Source organism: Rhinopithecus bieti, unplaced genomic scaffold (genome assembly GCF_001698545.2).
Source record: "Rhinopithecus bieti isolate Rb0 unplaced genomic scaffold, ASM169854v2 scaffold_62788, whole genome shotgun sequence".
Taxonomy (NCBI): Eukaryota; Metazoa; Chordata; class Mammalia; order Primates; family Cercopithecidae; genus Rhinopithecus; species Rhinopithecus bieti.
Genome location: NW_016823884.1, coordinates 382,414 through 399,710, shown reverse-complemented (window position 1 = coordinate 399,710; position 17,297 = coordinate 382,414). Strand labels below are relative to the sequence as shown.

General features: G+C 37.1%; 1 protein-coding gene across 1 annotated transcript in view; it reads right to left on the bottom strand.

The window, feature by feature from the left end:
* Nucleotides 1-394: 394 nt before the first annotated feature.
* The window catches only part of CPE (carboxypeptidase E), a 116,277-nt gene continuing 99,374 nt past the window's right edge, over nucleotides 395-17,297 (bottom strand). The window contains exons 4-8 of the mRNA XM_017861956.1: nucleotides 13,463-13,580; nucleotides 11,224-11,406; nucleotides 8,263-8,402; nucleotides 2,819-2,918; nucleotides 395-561 (exon numbers count right to left, since the gene is read on the bottom strand). Coding sequence (XP_017717445.1) covers nucleotides 410-561; nucleotides 2,819-2,918; nucleotides 8,263-8,402; nucleotides 11,224-11,406; nucleotides 13,463-13,580 — 693 coding nt within the window. The 3' untranslated portion in view covers nucleotides 395-409. The remainder of the gene's footprint in view (nucleotides 562-2,818; nucleotides 2,919-8,262; nucleotides 8,403-11,223; nucleotides 11,407-13,462; nucleotides 13,581-17,297) is intronic.

Below are 17,297 nucleotides of genomic sequence, written 5' to 3'. Positions count from 1 at the left end.
GATATGGTTTTTGATAGTACTTAGCACAGAGAGCCTTGCACATAGAATACGCTAAATAAATGTTTGGTTAGCACCTAGAATTTTCTTTTATGTATCTTTTTTTTCAGATACTTATTGAGAAAGGCATGTGCTAGGTGCTAAAGATAAAAGGCAAATGAAACATAATCCCATTTAGATGGAAATCAAGGTTAGCAAATAAAAATTTAATTTTTTAAAGTTTTATTTCATTTTCTTGTAAATCTCTTCAAAGACTGAGAAATAGTAATAGAGCTTCATATTAACTTTGCTAAGCCTCAGTTTTCTCATCTGTTAAGTGGAGATAACAATGCTACCTACCTCATAGGGCTAGTATGAAGATTAAATATAAGTCACTTAAGTATGCCTGACAATGGTAAATGCTTTATTATTATTATAGCGCTTGGCTATTATTATGATTACTTACCCCAACAGCAGGGCTGTAAGGAACTGCCACTTTCTTTGTTATTGCCAGATAGCCTGGAGCTGAGGCTGTAAGTTTATAGTTTCCAGGTATAAGCAATCTCCAGTAATCACCATCCTTTGCTGTAGGAAAGCAGAATATCAAATCACAAAGCACATGACATATGCAGAATTACAAAATGCATAATTATGCCATCTAAGGAATACCCAGTCTAGCTCAGTTCAACTTTTTTGATTCTCGATTTCTGAAGTAAATATATAGGGAATTTAATGAAATTTTATTGAATAGGGCGTGAAACTCTCTTTACAGGCTTCATTTCTTATAGCTACTTTACAGATATCAATGTTAAATTGTCTAATAAACCTCGTACGATCATGGACCTTCTAATCACATCAGGAGCAACACAGGGAAAAAGACAGATGAAGTCCCCAAGCAGCGGCATCAGAACACGCAGCCATCATGTTTTGACTCTTGCCAGGTGATGACCTGATAGTCAGAGAATCTTCACAGAGTGTGGGCCAAAGGTAGCCCCTGTAGGATCTCTGAGGCCCTAGTTAGAAATTCAGATTTCTAAAGACTTAGAACACATTGGGCACCCTAGTCCATTCAATCTCCCATTTGCCTAAGTCAGTGATTTTCAAACTTGGGTGCAAACCTGGGAAACTCGGTAAAATGCAAAATCTGATTCCAGCTCCCGGATTCTGCATTCCTGACCAGCCCCAGGGCAATGCTAAGGTTGCGAGCAGAGGCCACACTTTGAAGAGCAAGGTTTTCGTAGACACTTCACACCTTCTTCTTTTTCCTAACACCCCTACACATCCCGTTCATCCTCCCAGTTGATACTTTACATCTTATTTCATTGCAAAAATAGGTACAGTCAAAAAAATTAAGCCCCCATCCCCATATCATCAAATCTACCTCTAAATCCACATCTCCTTGCAGCTATTGCCTCAATTGTCTTCTTTGCTTTATAGCAAAATTTCTGGAAAGGTTTGTTCATGTCTCAATCTCAGAATGATTCTTCTCTTATTCTCCCTCGGACCCAGTCCAATCAGGATCCCACCACTCACTCCACTGAACAGATTTTGATAAGATCCTCTGAACTGCTAAATCCAAGGATTCATTCTCAAGGTTCATCTTAATTGACGCTTTTTCACTCTCTCCTTCTTGAAGCACTTCAAGGCCTCCAGGACAACACATTGCATTTTCTTTCTACCTTCAGTTCTATTGCTGGTTCCTTCTTATTATCACCTTGCCATTGAACAGCTGGAGTATTCTAGAGCCCCTCCTCCTATTTAATTTCTTTCCACCTGTTTATTCCCTAGTTAGATTTTCCTAAACAGTTCACATCATGGAATGCAGAGAAAATAAAATATTTGTATGACACATTAGGGCTAACAGGTATCTTGAGGCAGGGATACTAACGCTGGGTTTCACCCTCCCAGCTAAGGGCTAAGGGGCTACATGGGGTAACATCTTGGCACAGATTCTGGCATACTGGTTGGCACCTAGTGGGCTGTTGATAAATGAAGAATGAATGGAGTTTTAGAGGACAAATGTTAAAGATTTTTTTTTAATCCAAGCTATAAATGTGAAGGTTAAGAAAGAGCTGACGATACAGTGGTTTGGGACATAAGTTAAAGGTTAATTGTCACAAGGTCTAAAAAAAATTGTAAAGAGTTTGTAACTAAAAAGAAAAAGCTGTCATTATTGAAAAGATCCCAACAAATGACAATTAAAATGACCTGGATCAATGTTTATTAATGGGAATAGGTAGATTTGCCAGAAAAATCATCATTTTCCTCAAACTGGGAAAATGGAAATTGAGCTCAAAACCTAGAAGTCACTAACATCGCACCTCAATCCTATAAATTCTTGTTTAACCTTGAATCCCTGCGGATTTATTTTATGGATTAAATGAAAAACTGTGTGAGAATTTTTAGACACACAACCCGCAGCAGTTTTCTTCCTTCCTCCTCTTTCCGCTCCCTCCTTCGGTCTCCCCATTAGCAGCTCGTTAGCACTTCTTAACACAGACCAGAAAGTCACTGGTATTTTAACCCCAGCAGCTCCTTTTCCTTTGCCTGAAGAACCGCGAAGAACCGGCAGCCTGTGGTACCACCTCCCAGCTCTGGGGCGAGACAGCTGAGGAAAGGGCGCCACCTGCTGCACCCGGATTTCTAACGCAGCAGCCGCCCTGGGCTCCACTCCGCCTGACCTGAGCCCACAAATGAAACTTCACCAGATCAAAGCTCAGAAACGCTGCAGAGATACGAGCTATTTGTTTCGCTCAGAAGAGTATAAGACTTATAATTATGATAATTAGTAATTATGCTGTTGTACATAATGTAGAGCCTCCAGATTGTGGCAAAGACCCACCGGATGTAACATCGTGGTCTATTCCTTCCACGGAGATGGTGGCATTGGCAATTGGGTTACCTTGAAGATCTCGGACAAATCCTTTGACTCCTCGGTGTATCTGTGAAGGTCAAGAACAACCAAAAGTTAATATGACCTATAAATTATAGAAATGGCCTTAAATATGTTTCATATCAAGCATCTCCTTATTTTCCAGCAAATACCGTAGATTCCCATTGTTTAAGAATCAAGATATGCACAAAAGGCCACTGAATTTTTTGTGCATTTTATTCTGCTTTTCCATAGAGAAATGAAAATTAATATCTTATTCGTGTCCAAAAAAAAAAAGACTTTAGTACCTTTCAAATCATAAAAAAGTGTCATATTAAGGGAGGAGACAACCCCTCATACTGTCTTATGCCCAATTTCTGCCTCCAAAGAAAGAAGAAGTAAAAATTCAAAGGCAGAAATGAAATCCACAGGCAGACAGCCCAGCGCCACACCCGGGGCCTGGTAGTTAAAGATCAACCCCTGACCTAATTGGCTATGTTATCTATACATTACAGACACCGTATGGAAAAGCACTGTGAAAATCCCTGTCCTGTTCTGTTCTGTTCTGTTCTAATTACCGGTGCGTGCAGCCCCCAGTCACGTACCCCCTGCTTGCTTACTTGATCACGACCCTCTCACGCAGACCCCCTTAGAGTTGTGAGCTCTTAGGAGGGACAGGAATTGCTTACTCGGGGAGCTTGGTTTTTACGACGTGAGTCTTGCCAAAATCAATGCTCCCGGCCAAATAAAGCCCTTCCTTCTTTAACTCCATGTCTGAGGGGTTTGTCTTCAGCTCATCCTGCTACAATATGTGTGAAGTTCTAGACTTAGCGTATTTCATAACTTACTCTCCTTTAATTTTGGTCATCTATGTATCTGTTATATGGCTACTGTCCATTAACAAGGATATCATAATAAAAGCCATTTAATATTAGCTCATTTTGGATAAAAAGATATCTACTGTGACTGCTTTTGCATTAAATCTATTAACATTATTTTGGCTGCAAATAGAGTAGGGAACCTTATAACAGAAAATAGGATGTTGAATTAGGAAGAAGATGGGAGAGCAGCCACTGAGAATAATCCCCCTAAATTAAGTTGTAGTCATCAACTGGCTATTATTTAATACACTGCAAACTACAAAAACTGCTTTTCTCTTTATTTTGGAAAGACAGTTCATCTAAGTCAATATGTGTTTGAAGGGACAGAGTCGCTTCAGGTCTTTAAGAAAGTACTGCATCTAGAATATACATCAAATGGTAATTCATTAAACTTGATTACTTAACAAACTATGCACCAACCTCCCAAATGCTCAGGTTGTGCCTCACCCAGTCGGGCTATAGAAAACAAATTGTCTTTCGCTACTTATGATATCTGACTATTTCCCTACAGAAGAGAGAGAAGTCTCCTGCAACCTTTTGTCATCAAAGAATAAATTTGGCAGTGGTACACTGTTTTATCAAAAAGATGTCCCTTGTGACCAGCAATATTTTTTGTGTGTGCCATTTTCTTTAAAAAAGAAACCTCTCACACCCTATAAAATAACATGTAATTTTTTTTAATGTTGCAAATAGGAAAAGGCTATCCCTGTTGTCAGTAATAATGATCATTTTATTGGCAACCAGTACAGCAAAGAGAGTAAATATATTTTTTTAAAGTTTAAGATTTATTCAATTCTAACTTTTCTCCATAACTTATTTATGAATTAGACAACCAAAATTGAAGAGTTTGAAATTTAGTCATTGAAAAACATGAAACATGAAAACTTAACTTTCTGAATTAAAAGATGAAAAGTCAGAAAAAGTGTAGAGAAGAAGAAAAGGGCTATATGTAGAGATCCAAACTCTAAATTTCTTAAAATGAGGCCCCATTCAATAAAACTGAGAAAGATACTAGCTGATAAAAGAGGATTTACCCAAGTACTTTATTCCTCTTGAGGCACTATAATCCTAAAACTATCAATATTATAAGCCTTAAAGAAAGTTTCTAATTTCCACATCATTGTAAAGTAAGCAAATCAATCACTACAAGAACATATTATTCGCCTGTATTTGGCACAAATCTATTCGGTTAATATTCATGGCTTTATTTTTTTCTGCCTCTGCAATCCAAGACTTATATCTCAGTATGCAGTTTAACAAATAGTTAAAGAAGTAAATGTCTGTCTGTGATATGTCAACTTTTCTGTTTGAAAAATTCCAGTGTAGTAATAAATCTCAGTAGAAGTGTATGGACTGTGTCAACTCCCCATGAATGGACTGGAAAATTCAGATTGTATGGTTTTTGCAAAAGAAATCACGAAAGTCCAAATTTCACTCATGCCTGGAAGAAGCTGTTTTACTACACTTGGGCTGCCTGCGATGATCACTCCCCAGATTCCAGGACTTCTCAGTTTCAGCGAAGGCTGAAAAAGCATCCATAAGATTCTCCATTTGTTGCTTAGGACTGTTTACAGCCCCTAAACCCTCGTGTAGTGTCACGCAGAGAGCTTGCTGCAACTGAAGATTCTTGGGTTCTTCCCTGCAGAGAGTGTGACTTAATGGTAGGAAAGGAAATGCATTTTTAATAAGAACTCTAGATGATTCTAATGCAGGTGCCCATGAACCATTCTTTAAGAAATTCTTCGAGAATTTTGAGAATTAGACTGTTTCAAAGCTACTGAGTGGAAGGGAGCTCTTCTCCTTAGCAAACTCTTTAGTCTAATTAGCTTTACAATTCTAGTCCCTGCAAACATCTCTTTAAAACTCTGCAAGGGATTTCCTCTCAAACAATTACAGAAATAGATCTCCTAATCACCTATTTTCTATGAGTTGTAAACTAGTCCAAGCTTAGATTTTAGGCCCAGGTGTTCAATTACTAATCACCACCATTGTCAAGACAACAATTACAACACAGAACTTCTGGCAGCCCTCACTGATTTTTCATCAGCCTTTGTTTTCCTCAACTGGAGAGTTCTATGATGCAAGCTAGATGAGCTGGTTATAAATACCACTCACTGCTTAGACACAGTTTGCATCATAATGACAATCAATGCCATATCAAGGTAGATCACATGGATCTGTGGACAGAGCAAATTCTTATTCCGAGTGCCATAAAATAGGATTGTGTAACTTTATCCTTCTTCTTTTTAGCTTATTTATATATAAATTGACATTACTGTCAGATGAATTGGATGCATGCCCACCTGCCACCATAAATATGACAAATCTCCTTTTTCACGATGGTAAGAAGATGTGTTTTATTTGTTTTGTATTATGTTTTTTCTCAAGAACTAAGAGATGATTTAAACAGCAGCTAAGCATGTTTCTAAATTGTTGATCAGAGTGATGATCTTATTGGCATCAACTTTAGTAAATCTTATAGCACAGCTCCAGGAAGCCTTTTCCAAACTTCCATGATTGGGTTAGGTCCCCTTCTGTGTACTGCCATTGCTCCTTGTTGCTAAGCTTTTTTTGTTTCTCAGCCAGCTCTCCTCCTCCTCTCTTGTGATTAGGTATTCTTGTTTCTGACAGCACTCGTGTGAAGCCTTCCTGAGGATGGTCACTATCCCCAGTGCCTCACAGAATGCCTGGGATGTGAAACTAGTCAATACACTTTTGTTGAAAAAATATATACGTAAAATTAAAAGCACTGTATTAAGGAGTATAAATACAAATATTATTTAAAATTTAAATATCATTAAATATTTATTAAAATAAAAAGCACTGTATTTGATATCTAAGTGGAGAACACCCCAGTCAGTCCCATCTTACTTCCTCTATCCAAAAACATACTTTTCAGTTAACTTTGCTCTTAGAAGATCCATCCAAATACAGCTCTCCTCAATGGAGACGTTCTGTAGGGGTTCCAACCACAGTTGTTCTAGAGTCATTGTGGACTACTTATCCTTAGTTTTTGTGTTGGAAAATACCTTTTTAAGCTAACATGCAGCAGGAATCCATTGATTCAAAAAGAATCCTGTGGAATGAGTGTTCTTTAATCACCGTCTGACATCAGTGGATGTATTCCATGATAGTCCCTGGTAAGGTATGACAGTATATGGATATTTGACATGTGTAAAAGAATTCCTATGCTGATTTTGCTTCTTTTTTTGTTTGTTTGTTTTTTTGGTAGAGCAGCCTTTATTCAAAGGAGGCCATAACAAGATATAGGGACCACTGCAACAGGGTCTTGCAATGGTGGAGAAAGAAACTGGATTCAACTCCTGGTTTTACTTTTTTAAAAGTGTTGATTTTATATATATATATATGTTTATATGTACATATATACATATAAATACTTAAATGTTTATTTAACAGCATTTGTTTATGTCAAATTAGTTTAACAGATCGGTCTGGACTATTTGTTGGCACATGAAACTAACATCACTCTACTTGACTTCAGGCGTAAATGGCCACATTCAGAATAAAATTTGAAGACTGGCAAAGCACTGCAGGAATGAAGTCTTTAGATCTTTCTACTGCCACTGCCCCTGGTGCCAGTGTCTACATACTATGCAGGGGGTGGGGTTGGCAGGGGACTGGCCAGAGTAGGTGAAGGATTTTATTCTGGCAGATGGTGAGATCCCCCAAATTCTATATGGATCCCATTGGAATGGCTACATAAATGGCTCTCTGGTAAAGATCCAGGCTTCTGTTCTGAAAGTCAGTATGGCATGGTGATTCTGGAAATAGACAGCCTGGATTCAGATTCTAGCTTTACAATTAAATCCCTGAGAACTTCAGGTGAGCTGTCTAGCCTCTCTGTGTCTCTGTGTCTCTGATTCTTCATCTTTAATTTAGTGATAATTATAATGATGGTGATGATGATGATGATAACTTCCCTCAGAAGGTTGTTGTGGGGATTAAATGCACTAATTATTACATAAAAGGCATTTAGTATAATGCCTGGGAAATAGTAAACGACCAATAAACATAACTCATTATTATTATTATTACCTGTGATACAGTTGAGTCCAGGGTGAGAAAGATGATGCCTGTACAGCTCAAAACTTAAGGAGACACTCACTCTCAAGGGCTACTCCTGTACTCGCATGTCCCTAAGATTAAAATCCTCCTTAAATTTTCCATTCTAGGTGCCTCACTTGCCTTACTTTTGTTCTGACTGCCTGGGATGCCTCACGGTGATCAGGGTGGAGTCCTAGGATTGCCCTTGCTTAGAATAATACAAACAAAAACAAGATTCTATATCTTTTCTCTATACTCTCCAGTTTAGTCAGTTCTTGGTGAATAGTCACGAGCCACAAAACCTACGACAAATAAAAGCCTAACTGAACCACTGCTGACACCTGCCTTCCAAATATGGTGTCCTCATTCTGCACCAGATGGATTCCCCTGGACTCCTCTTACAAGACCATTGTATGCCAGGTTTGAATGCTTCTAAACCTTGCATTTTATGCTGGCGACTGTGTTTACCTGCTCAAGGTAGCTAATGAGGGAGTTTTTGTTATCCTCCCAGTAGGCCTTCAGAGTCTCTTCAGGTGGAAACTTCTCACAGCTGAGCTCCACGGTGATCTCAAAACAGTTGCTGCTAAGGTAATTGAAGTCTTGCATCCCTGCCAAAACGCCAGATGGAAAGTCAAAATACGCACAAGGAGCCTAAAAACTCTACACAGGCTAGTCTTCTGAATCAAAAACCAAGTAAAAGGTACACAAACCAGGGCATTTGGGGAGCCTGTGGGAAACCTTAACGGGAATCATCTGCTGTAAGGGATTGAACAGAGGTGGGGGCTTGTTAGACCTTAAAAGCACAAACTCTCAGGTTCCTAAGCAAAAGTACTTGCTGCTTCAGAGTGCTAATGCGGACATCACCCACCCTCCACACTGCTGGAGTGGGCTTTGGAGAAGACAACAGGGTATAAGACTTCATCCCTACTTATCTGTTAAAGAAATGCACATCCCTCTAAGTCTACCTTTCTACTGGAGAAGAACTTGGAGCTTCATGTGACATGATCTGTCACACTATATTGTTCCTTAAGCCCAATCAGTATCATAGTGTATTCCTGAGGGATTGGGAGTCTTGGCAATATACTATTGTCAATCAAGAAAAATGATGAGACAAGTCTCAATTGTTTTAGGGGATTTCTTTGCCAAAGTTAAGGATGCGCCCCAGAGACAGGTCTATGCCTTTCTCCGAAGATGATTTTGAGGACCCCAAATTTAAAGGGGAGAGGGTGGGATATTGATAAGCACACAGTTTTCACATAAACAAAAGGGGGTAGAGGAAAAATGTGGGGAATGTGCATTTTACATAAGATAACACAGACAAAATGGCATGGGGAGCAATCGGATATGCATTTGTGTCTGGCGGGCTGGGGTGACTGCACCTGTAAAGATAAGCTATCAATTTACATGGCCAAGGTGAAGTTTTAACAGCTCACCAGGAATTTCCTTGTGGGCAAAATATGAGGGAGGCATGTAGCCTTTCATCTTGTAGTTATCTTATTTAGGAACCAAAACAGGGTGGCAGGTTTGTGTGACCCAGTTCCCAGCGTGACTTTTCCCTTTAGCTAAATGAGTTTGGGGTCCCGGAATTTAATTTCCTTTCACACTATATATTAATTCAACAATCCCTGAGTATCTACTACATACAAGATATAATGATAACAATACTTCAAATAGCACCAAAGAGAATATTCTGCATCCAGAACAATTTTAATTTAAATCTGACTCAAATTAGTAGTGGATGCTGTTAGTGTCCACCAGATTGCTTTTACGGAGCCAGAGCATCCAGACCCAAACTGCTACAGGTGTTGGCTGCTAGAGCTCACAGCTATCCCCCAGCCCTTTTCCAGAGAATTGCTGGTGGGAGCCGGAATCTCCACCTGGCTTCGGAGTTACTTCCTCCTATCTCTCCCCGCAATTCCTTCTAGCACCCCACAACCAATGGCTGACCAATATAGAGCCACCAAAGGCTCATCCCTTTCCCTCAAGGGGAGAAAAACCTGCCCCTAATTTATGCTCCAGGCTTCTTCCAGTGGCTCAGGCCAAGGCTGGACTTTGCCTGAGACCACACCACTGTTTAGCTCTATCCCCTTCCTTGCTCTGCTTCCCTCTCTTCCCTACAGGGTGTTTCCTAAAAAGTGCTCCCTTGATAAATTACAAGCATCCAAATCCCTGTCTCAGGCTCTGCTTCTAGAAAACCTGACCTAAGACATGAATGTTATTCACTATATACAGAACTGAAGACTAACGGAGCTTCCTTTGACTGTTTAGCTAAATGAGACATAATCGTTAACTAATATTATTATTATCATTAATAATGTTATTAGTATTTTACTGATACAGATTACTTTATATTTTGTTGACAATATACTATTTGTTCAAAAGGAATTCCAAGGAATCATTAAAGTTTTGTAAAACTAAAGTATAAAATTACTTCCCATCTGATGTACTTGACACACTCTAAATCCTAAATTTGACATAGATCATATTTCTGAAGCTATTGGGGGAAAGAGTACTAAGTCTGATCTGGATAAAATGCAAAATATAAATAAAAACAGAATTAACATGTATCAGAAAGAAAAAAATCAGAAAGAACATTTTTCTCAGCACATAATTCAACAAAATTAAGCATATTAAACACACCAATACCCTACAATTAGCTAATGCTGCTTATTACCCGAATAAATTTTCTTCTTCCAGGTAGGCCATAGAAAATTTTTCTCAGGCAAAGAGAAAAGTAAAAATATATATAAATATCTTCACATTTCAATCTTCACCCTTGAGTGTTAGTGAAAATAAGAGCTCTGTAAAGTCCGCCTTGGGACAAGGAAGCCAAGACAGCTGCCTTGGCTACCCAGGAAGGGGCTTCCCCCAGCTACTGTCCCACATGGCAACTGCTTCCTTTTCAAACTAAACAGCGAAAAGCTACCTGATCTCATAGGGATTATTAGAGTAGTGAATATAAACTAAATATTCCATGTCAAATACTCCCCATTATCCCATCATTTAATAAAAAAGTACTGTGCACCAGGTTATGCTAAAAGCCAAAGCAAGCCCTCTAAAATGTATATTTACCTACAGTGAACGAGCATGACTGGCATATACTAAGGATGCCATCTCATTCCCTAAAGCTTGAACTTGAAAAGTAGCGTAGTTAACAATATTCAATTTATTATTTTCCCAATGAATGTCTTCGATTCATTTCCTGTGTCTCTTCAATTAGCATCACAATTTTAAAATCCACAAAACAAAATTATACATAGTAATCATTCATGCAAAAAGTTGACTTTAATGGAAGTACTACAGATTCAGTCTACTTTTTAATGATGGAGGACGGTAGAAGATTCTCTAAATCTAAATCACTCTCTAAACATAAACGGTCACTGTAAATAAGCTACAATCACATAATCAGACAGCACAACGGAAACTCACCTCCAGGTACACTGTACCAAGCACCACCGTTGGTGGTTCCATCTACAAAGCTGCTGTCATCATCATTCTTGCGACATGGTGGCCGATTGGGGTTAGACATGGCTGGGTTGAAAGAAGAGTATGCCCGGGCCAAGCTTTGGAAAATGGCGTCATCTGGGGAGGAGCTGTATTCATGAGCACTACCTAGAAAACAAATCCACAAGATTAAAGAAACGGACACAGACCAAGCAGCACTGCATGTTTTCTAAAGAGTAATTCAGTGTTGAGTAATTGTATTGTTGATGTATTTTTTTAGCTACATAACCATGGGAAGGAGGTAAAAGTTTAAATACTAAATAATTACACTTAGTTTTTAAGTTACAAAACTTCCATTCCTAAAACTACAAAGTAGAAACTGGGTAGAATGTACATTCTACTTATGAGTTGAAAGCTTTGCAAGGAAAGGTAATAAAGTCATAGGAAACTAGGCCTGGGAGAATAGGAGGAAGATTTTTATTGTTAAAATCATTAATTTAAAAAATGTACCTATACTAATCTCATACCCACTATGAATCATTCTCATATATACCATTCAATATCTGGTCTTAGATTTTTTAAATCTCCTATATGTATTATAGAAATAAATAACACATTTTGATACACTGTATTCTTATTAATGCATTATAAATTATGCAGGCCTACAAGTTTCCCAATTATCAACAAGCCACAAAATCTTTAAATTTATTTAACAGTGTTATTTCCCCAAAGATGTTCTTTAACACTCAGTTTCCAGTATCTAAAATTATCATCCCAACAACCCCATTAAAAAGTGGGCAAAGGACAAGAACAGAGTTTTTTCAAAAGAAGACATACAAGCAGTCAAAATAATTGAAAAAAATGCTCAACATCATTAATCATCAGAGAAATGCAAATTAAAACCGCAATATCATAATACATGACTCAAAATGGCTATTATTAAAAAGTCAAAAAACAACAGATGTTGGCATGGATTCCCACCAGTGTTGGTGGAATTGTAAATTAATGTAACTTCTATGGGAAATAGTACAGAGATTTCTCAAAGAACTAAAAATAGAACTACCATTCAATGTAGTAATCCCACTACTGAGCATGTATCCAAAGGAAAAGAAATTATTATATAAAGAAGACATGTGCACTCATATGTTTATGGCAGCACTATTCACAAAAGCAGAGTCATGGATTCTGATTCTAACCTAATTGTCCATCAGTGGTTGATTGGATAAACTATGCAATACTAAGCAGCCATAAAAAACAATGAAATCATGTATTTTGCAACGACATGGATGGAGCTAGGAGCCATTATCCAAAGTGAAATAATTCAGAAATCAAATACCATATACTCTCACTTATAAGTGGAAGCTAAACAATGCCTATACATTGACATAAAGGTGGAAATAATATGCCCTGGGGGCTCCAAAAGTGGGGAGGATGGGAAGAGGTGGGGGTGAAAAATTACCTATTGGTTTCACTCTTTCGGTGATGGGTACACTAGAAACCCAAACCTCACCATTATGTAATATATCCATGTAGCAAACCTACACAGGTACCCTGAATCTAAAATTTTAAAAAATAAAATAAAATAATCATCCTGTTTTTACAAAGAGCTAACTCTTCAAAGTCCCCTGAAAATAGATCCAAAGCAGGAAATTCCCTGGAGCAACAAAAATCAAGTTGAAAATATCTATCTGGCCAAAGGTTGCTTTGTCTGAAGCTTAACTAAAACTAGTTAGAGAAAGCCAAAGCACCACTCCCCCTCCCTGACACCACCAGAAACAGTTCCAAATGCAAAACTGTGTGGACACAATAAGACACATGTAGAGATCCACTGGGGACCTGATCAAGCACCAAGAGGCTGCACCCATGTTCAAGCCATCTTCTACATGAACCTACACAACTTCTGTAATCTCTCCACTTTATCAGTGTCCAGGAGTGACCCAAGTTTATGACGTATATTTTCTCCCTTTCTGTTGTCTAGGTACTCTGTCAAGATCACGTTCCTCTTCACCTAAACTATTGAGAAAGTGAGTCCTTTTCTGCCAAATAGATATGCCAACACCACATGAAATGATTAGGAGAGCTTCCTGTTAAACATAGTTCTTTCTTCAGGCAAAAATCACTTAACGTCCACTTCTTTAAAAAAAAAATTACAGAAATCATCCTGTAAACCCTTGTACAGTATTATAAACTTTGAATCAATTAGAGAAGCAGAAAGAATACCTACCACTCCGTGTCTCATCATATGGATAATTGGCCACAAGGTCTCCTCCATGGAGATTGGCAGAGAGCACAAAAGGAATATCCATAATCCAATGAATGACAGCCTTGGTCTCTGGAGCAAGCTGTTCAGATGAGACATTAAAAGGATTATAAATTTAATAATCATTGATATGACCACTTGACAGAAAAGACATAGGAAAGGTAAAGGAAAACACTGAAAGCTGGTCATATTTTAACTACTTTGCGGTTGTCCTCGCAGAAAAAATAAAGATTCCTACAAGAGCAGCATTCCTCGTGTCTAACTTTCTCAGATTTATAATAAAAATATTTCAAAAGTGTTTAAATTTCTTTCAAAGTTTTATTTTTGTGGGCTGCCAGTTTTCCTCTCTGTGTAACTTGAAAACCAGCATGCAACTCACAAATTTTGGGACATCGCTGTCTGATCTGTAGTGGTTCACACATTGTTATTATGAATAGTTAAGAATAATACAAGGAGAAAAGAAAATAGTTGAACTGCAGAACAAGATCTGTCCTCTGTGGTGGTTCAAACATGTGGTAAAGTTTATTTCCAAATTTTGCTTATTATTTTCCCAACTTCCCTCAACTACTTCAAACATTTTTCCTATCAAAGAATATTAGGTTGAGTCTCCTTCAGAGTGGACTGTAAAATATGTTTACTTTGGAATGGTCATCTTAAATTTTTAAATAAAGGCAAGTTTCAAGAATTCATGTTAAGTCTTTAGAATGATTCACTGCCCCACATATCTTGGAAGCAAAACAAAGGAAAAAATAAATGTATACCAAAGAAATAATGTGGAGCCAAAAGCTTGATACTTTTATGCAATGAGTTTTTAATAGCAACTAGGAAGACTCTCAAACCCCGAGTGCTTCTCTAATGAAAAGAAGAGATTTTACTGGCGACGTGATCCATGCTGTTCTTTGGGACAGAAAATCTAATGACATCAGTAGGGTTTGATGGTTATAAGATCTCACATTTGTATAGCTGTGCTCAGTTTATGAATAGCTCTCACATGAACTATTTTACTGCACTTCAACATTTGCATTGGATATGCAAAGATATTCATACCCATTTCACAAGGAGGAATCTGAGAGCTGGGCGTGTTAAATGGCATATCTAAGTTCACACAGCTAAGAGTTCACATCCAGTCAGTGAAACCATAAGGCTCATGCTGTTTTTAGTGTATCAGCTGTAGTCTATTAAAATTATCCTATTTTCACATAAGCTACTCTTAACTGCGTAAAAGTGGGATTTAGAGTAGGAGGTTGTTTTATTGTTTTCATTTGGTTGGTAGACCTTATTTTGCTTAAAAAAAATTCATTGTAGAAAATGTAGAGGAGACAGACAAGAACAAAGAAGAAAATTTAAATTACCCATCATTTTACCACCTAAAGATACCCACTACTAACATTTGTATAGATCTCTTTTTCATTCTTTTCCCAATGTATTTACATAATTTTAAATGTGATCATTTATATACCATTTTATATACTGCTTTTTTTGCTTGACAACAGATAATGAACATCTTTTCATGTTATTCAATACCCTTCTAAAATGATATTTTAATGGCTGAGTGGTAGCCAATGTCTGGATATAACATTTTTAAATACTAATAAAATGATAGCTAATACTTATTGAACACTTTCTGTGTCAGGCATGGAATTCTCCCATTCACTCTATGAAAAAGGGACTACATTTTCCCCCATCTTACAGACGAATAAACTGAGATGTAGAGAAGTTAGGGAATAGCATGAGGTCACTCAGCTGGGAGTGTCAGAGGCTGGACTCAAGCCCAGCCAGGCCAGCTCCACAGCCACTATACTAGTACTAGTAATCTCCAAGTGGTGATACTTGGTCATTTATACTTTAAAAATTAAAAATACTGCGGACACCTTTGTAGCTACCATTTGTGCAAATCTGTATTTTCCTTAGAGAAATCCCTAGAAACGGAATGACTTGACCACAAGTTAAGCACATTTTTAGCTAAAAATGTTTGAGTTAAAATTTGTATTAGCTAAAACTGTCTACATTTAAAAATGTATTCCAAACTGCATTCCTGTAAGGTACAGGAATATAACCAGCAACGGTATCATAAACTTTCCATTTCTAATTTTTTTAAGAACAATGGAATTATTACATGTTTTAAAGTGTGTCACTTTGATTAATGACAAATGGAATGTTTTAAGTTTGCATTATTTTAATTAACTAATAAAACTAGAACATTTTCTATGTTTAGTGATTATTTCTATTTATTCTTCTGTGACATATTTGTACAGTTTAACTAATTTTTCTATTGAAATGCATAGCTTTTCTTAGTGACTTGCAAGAGTTGTTTAGAAAAAAAAATTAGCTCTCTATTACACACTAAATATTTTCCAAGTGTGTCATGTGCTTTTCAAATTTTGTGATTAAAATACAGAACATTAAGATATTTATGTTAAGCACATAATGGCAAACCTATTGATCTTTTCTTTATGGTCTCTTTGCTTTTCCATTTCCTTCATTCATTCAGTAAATATTAAGTGTCCACTATGTACTAGTGTCTATACAAGAAATTTAGAAAGTTCTATCTGCCTCTAAATATTATATACGAAAGCTTCCTAGTTTCATACTTTTTAAACTTAAATTGTAGTGTCTAGAATTTATTTTGATCTATGCTGATATTTATGAGATGGATTTGTCTCAATTCCATTTATCCAATAATGCATTCTTTCCACAGGGATCTGAAATACGCTCTTATTATATGTTGATTTAAATCAACCTAAAAATAACTAATATGGGACATCAAAATATTCTATAATGTATATATGTTTTAAGCGAATTTTTACACCCAATTGCTACGATGACATTAATATTAAATGAGATGAGTTCAACACACTCTTCTATAATATTCTGTTCCAAAGTTTTTCTTTTACTACTAAATTTATTTTCAGTTCTCTTCTTTGTACATCTCTCATTCCCTCTATTTTCTTTAACCCAATGACAGATATTGACAGATATTCATATTTCAATAAGTTCAGAAGGGGCCAAATCACGGTGGTTTGGAGAATCATTGAGGACTTCAGGAAGGAGGTGGAACCTCACCAAGTCTAGGGACGAATAGAGAGAAATGAGTGGTAAAAATAAAGAAGTTGGGAGTACCCGTGGCCCATCTGTTGGGGGTAAGGAAAATACTCTTTGGGAGGGAGGGTTGGTTTTACTGGGAGTTAGGAGGCAAAGCCATGCCAAGGCAGACTGTATTTCTGTGTTTATTATCCACCTAAAAGTGTTTAGAATGACTTGCACAGTGTGCACCATATATTTATAGGTTGATACAGTCATAAAATAGTATTGAAAATACATATCAAAATGTTAATGGTGCTCACTGAAGATTGTAGAGTAATGGATTCTTCTTTCTCCTTATTTGTATGCTTTAATTTTGCAATAAAATGAATTTTCAATAGAAAACTTTTAAAAGAAACTGTTCTTGAAACAAATTGAAAGATACAGTCCTAAATACACAAAATTGTGTGAAGCTATCAGGTTTAGCCTATTACTAGTTCTTACATCATACACTATTGCTTATATGCATGTTACCAGTATGTTCAAAAGCAAGCAAGTAACTTCTACAATTTGATAAATTCAACTAAGTTTCCCTTTGACTATCAGCAGAATCTTTTAGGCTGACTGAGTCCTGAGACCCCTGTGTACTATAATTATATATTTAACTGACCCACAGAGAAGACTTCGTAGTACCTTTAAAATTGAGCCTTTAATAGAAACTAGAAACAACTGTGGCCTTTCTTTAAACTTTCCATTTAAAGATTATAAATACAGCTCA